At 34.1% G+C, this 4,940-nt stretch overlaps 1 protein-coding gene across 1 annotated transcript; it reads left to right on the top strand.

The window, feature by feature from the left end:
• The first annotated feature begins 750 nt into the window (after positions 1–750).
• Positions 751–4,596, top strand: LOC149549545 (uncharacterized). Its single transcript, XM_089794926.1, has 4 exons — positions 751–792; positions 911–1,315; positions 1,409–1,552; positions 1,644–4,596. The coding sequence occupies exons 2-4, from the start codon at positions 934–936 to the stop codon at positions 4,457–4,459; spliced, it is 3,342 nt and encodes a 1,113-aa protein (XP_089651052.1). The 5' UTR covers positions 751–792; positions 911–933; the 3' UTR covers positions 4,460–4,596.
• Positions 4,597–4,940: the final 344 nt, after the last annotated feature.

Raw genomic sequence — 4,940 nt, 5'->3', positions numbered from 1 at the left:
ACTATAAAATGCTTAGGAAATGATAGTTATATAAGAAATTTTGAAGGTTAAAAGAACACAAATAGATACAAGCTACACGTTGTACGGCTAAATATTTGAAGGATAAAAGTGCATTGAATAATATGCAACCCTAATTAACAAGTAAAATAGACTTTATATGATAAGAACAAAACATAAAACTTAAAGAAAACTAATAACAACAAATGCATAACAACACAATAATAACTTTAGAATTAAGCAACAAAATATAACTAGAATGATGATGCCAATCTTCGAAACATTTTAATTGTGAATTATATATTAACCTTTTTTAATTAATAATTAAACACATTTGATTAAAAATAAATAAATAAATAAAAACATAAATATGTACATTTTATCATATACAAGATGCCATGTAAACTACGCTTCCTACATCAAGATAAAACTTCTCTAATAATTTTTAGCTTAGGCATTCACGAGCTAATTATAAGGAAAGGAGGGACTTCTTTCCCCTCTTTCCCCTCTTCAAAGTCATCTGATTTGATTGCACGATTGCCGTGTTAAATTCACTTTCCCCGTCCACTGTCATCTTGACTTGTTCTGCTTCACTCATTTTCCTATCCACGTCACGATTCATTTTCCTATCCACGTCACGATTGCCGTGTTAAATTCACTTTCCCGTGTCCACCGTTCTGTTGACTTGTTCTGCTTCACTCATTTCATGCCGTCTCCTCCTTATTTAATCTCAGTTTCCCTTCCTCATTACTCACTCTTCCTACCGTTGTTCAAGCTATATGCTTTAAACCTTTGGTAGCTACCTTCTTTTCTCTTTGTTGTTTTTCTATTTTTATTTCCAGTGGTAGACATTCTTTTAATTCGGTTCAATTTTGATTGTTGTGATCTCTAATCAAAACTATTGTTGTTGCAGATGAAATAAGTTGAATTCTTGCCATGGATCGTTCCTCTGTTGTCATATGCTCATGTTTAATCGCATTCTCATGCTATTCGCTGATGATAAATGGCAATACCATATTGTGCCTACCACATGAAAGAGATGCTCTTCTTGCTGTCAAAAGCCAGTTACATCCTTCACCTTTATTGCATTCATGGCAAGGCTTTAATTGCTGCGAATGGAGGGGAGTGGAATGTAGCTCCATCAGCTCAAATGTTGTCAAACTCCGTCTTGCCAATCATGTGGAGAATGTGGATAGTTATGCGGATGATTATTGGGATAGCTCATTTAATGGAAAACTTGCTAGAGATTTGTTCCATTTAAAACAGTTGAAGCATCTAGATCTAAGCTTCAATTATTTGAGGGGTGTTCTACCTAAAGGTATGTTTAACGAAACAATCTTTCATATTTTCTGTTTTAAGCTGCTTTCCCTTACTTTAATTTGAGTAGATTTTTTTGTCGTTTAACATGTAGGTCTATTTGCCCTGAAAGAATTGAGACATCTGGATTTGAGCCTCAATTATTTTGAAGGTGAATTACCAAATCAGTTTGCCTCCTTGCACAACTTATCTTATCTCAACTTGTGCGAGAACATGTTCAATGGTACAGTTCCAACAGGTATTTTAAATGAAGCAACCTCTCATGTTTCACGATTTAAGCTTCCTCTAATAGAAATTTGAGTGGTTATCATTGTTGTTTACATGTGTAGGTTTATTTTCCCTACAAGAATTGAGACATCTAGATTTGAGCTCCAATTGGTTCGAAGGTGAAATATCAGAGGGTTTTGCTTCCTTGCACAGTTTAGAGTATCTCAACTTGTCCAGCGCCGGGTTCAATGGTACAATTCCCTACCAATTGGGGAACCTCTCTCAGCTAGAAGTTTTGGACCTATCAGTGGCAAAGGTGGATGAGTTTGAACTATATTTTAGAGTGGACAAAAGTTTGGCAGAAATTAAAATGTGGAGTGTCGGTTTAGTGTGGACGAAAAAGTTGCAGAAATTGAAATATTTGTCCCTTAGTGGAGTAGTGTTGAATATGACAGGAAAGCAATTGGAAGCACCCCTTTCTCATCTGCCTAATCTCCAGCAACTACACCTTTTAGACTGTAAGCTTTCAGGGCACATTCCCAATGCTATCCAAAGCCTATCATTCCTTACCCACCTTCACTTGGGTTACAACAACTTTGAAGGACCAGTTCCATTGTGGTTAGGAAATATGACTACTTTGATTTCGCTTTGGTTGTATGAAAGTCCATTATTAAGTGGTTCATTTCCCTTGAGTCTCTCTCGCCTACCTTCTCTAAAAGAGCTTTTGTTAGGGGGAGAAAACTTAATTAGTGGTAATGTAAGTCAAATATTATGTGGGGAATGGTCTAAGCTCAATGTCCTTTTTCTTTCAGGGTCTAATATAAAAGGAAGTATGCCACCTTGTATTGGAAATATCACCTCTCTCATCTATCTTAGATTGGAAAATATGGAAAATATGGAAGGTCCTATTCCTCCTTCCATTGGAAATCTCTCCACCCTGCAAAATTTGGTTTTATATAACAACTCCTTGAATGGAGAGATTCCACCATCACTTGGTCAAATTCCATCTTTGATTACTTTAGAACTCAATGGAAATATGTTGGGTGGAAATATACCTTCCGAGTTAGGTAATCTTTCCTCTTTGGTAAATTTAGACCTATCCTACAATGTTCTAAGTGGAAATATACCTTATAAGTTGGGAAGTCTTTCCTCCTTGGCGAATCTATATCTTTCCTTTAATCAACTAAATGGTAGCATTCCCACTTCAATTGCAAGTATTCCTGGTCTCATGTCCATTTTCCTATCTTCAAACAATCTTCAAGGAAATATTTCTCTTAGTTTTTTTCACAAAATGACCAGCCTTATTTATCTTGATCTATCCTACAATGAAATGGCTATCACGATCGAACCAGATTGGATACCCACAATTTACCTTTATTCCTTAAAGTTAGCCTCATGTAATATCGAGGGCATAATTCCACCATTCATTTCCACACAATATAGATTGTATGATTTGGATCTCTCAATTAATAGTCTATATGGAAATATTCCAGATTGGTTAGGGGTGCTTCCTTTGGAATATCTCAACTTGTCATACAATAACTTGCAAGGAAATGTTCCCTCAAGCTTGATTGCAAACAATCTTGTGAGTGTTGATTTGCATAGTAATATGTTACAAGGTCCTCTTCCTTTTCCTTCAGTGCCAACATCAATCATGGATTTGTTGGACTTGTCTCAGAATAAATTCATAGGATTTATTCCAGTGGATATTGGCAATCTTCTACCATCCATTGGATTTTTGTCACTTTCAACAAATGATCTAAGTGGTGATATACCTTCTTCAATTGGCCTTCTACAATATGTGGAGGTTTTAGATCTCTCGAACAATAAATTATTTGGTAAAATACCATCAAGCATAATTAATTGTTCTGGTTTAACAAGATTAAACTTAGCAAATACAGGATTAACAGGACATATACCATATCATATGGGAATGCTAAGTGAACTCAGTTCACTTCACCTCAATGACAATATGTTAAAGGGAAACTTGCCATCAAGCCTTAAGAACTGTTCTAGCTTGCAAATTTTAGATTTGGGCAACAATCATTTTTCTGGGAGTATACCATCTTGGTTGGGTCAGTTCTCTGAATTGATGATACTAGTTTTGAGGTCTAACAAGTTTGAAGGAAACATTCCACATCAATTAAGCAATCTATCAAGTCTCCATGTTTTGGATATTTCACAAAATTATTTGATAGGTTCTATCCCACAACAATTAGCAACATTGAAAAGTATGAGGAATTCTACAATGGAAAACTCACATGAAAATGATGGTGACTCTCACTATTACAAAGAAGAGATCCAAGTGTTCAACAAAGGATTAGAAATGGTGTATGTTAGTTCAGTGATGTTACTTATAACTTGCATTGATCTATCTATAAATAATCTATCAGGCAAAATTCCTTCAATAATGGGGAATCTTAAAAGTCTTCACACATTGAACTTATCATATAATAGTCTTTCAGGAGAGATCCCAAGCAGTTTTGGATTACTTGCAGAGTTAGAGTCACTTGATCTTTCATATAATAAACTAAAAGGAAAGATTCCAAATGAAATGTTACAAGTTTCCTATCTAAGTTTCTTTATTGTATCCAACAATAATCTTTGTGGAAGAATACCAGAAGGGAGACAATTTAATACATTCAATTCCACTTATTTCTCTGGAAACCCTGGTCTTTGTGGATTCCCAGTTAACAACAAATCTTGTGGATGTGGAGAGATGTCAAATTATAACATACAAACCCCTATTCTTGGGAAAGAGGATGATGAGGGAGGAGAAATTCCATGGCACTGGTATGTAGAGTGGATGGCAAGTGCTTCTATTGGATTTTGGGGAGTATTTGGAATCTTGGCTGCAAAAAGACATTGGAGGAGAAGATTCATTCATGCATTAGATGAGATGGCAATAAGTTTATTGAGTGGATTGATAAATAGGTAATGATATAGCAAAAAATTGTAAAATCATTATCCTCAAATATTCTCATTGTAATGAGTTCACCTTGTAATTTTATTATAAGTAGACAAATTTGATGTCTTATACAACATTAAATAAATTCTAAGTTAATTTATTACTTTAATTATAATTTTATGAGTAGGTTGTCAATAAAATACAAGGACAATTTTAATGGTTTGAAATTTTAAATTAAAATGTTAGGTGTTTGTATTCAACATAGAAGTACAAATATTCAATTTAGTATTTTCATGAATATGTTTTTATAGTAATTTATTACATTTAAGTAAAATGAAATTGTCCACCTATTCTTAGAATATGCATTCAATAAGTGAATTGTTGAAATATTTCAATTCAATTTTTTGAATTATTCAAGAATATGTGTGTTAATGAGGATTAAAGATATCCCAAGAGAACAAAACCATATGTTGCACATACCTTGAGGACAAGATAAAATAATATTGGTGTT

Source organism: Cupressus sempervirens, chromosome 7 (genome assembly GCF_028749045.1).
Source record: "Cupressus sempervirens isolate cs-2001-9-10 chromosome 7, ASM2874904v1, whole genome shotgun sequence".
NCBI lineage: Eukaryota > Viridiplantae > Streptophyta > Pinopsida > Cupressales > Cupressaceae > Cupressus > Cupressus sempervirens.
This window is presented reverse-complemented; position numbering and strand designations above follow the sequence as displayed.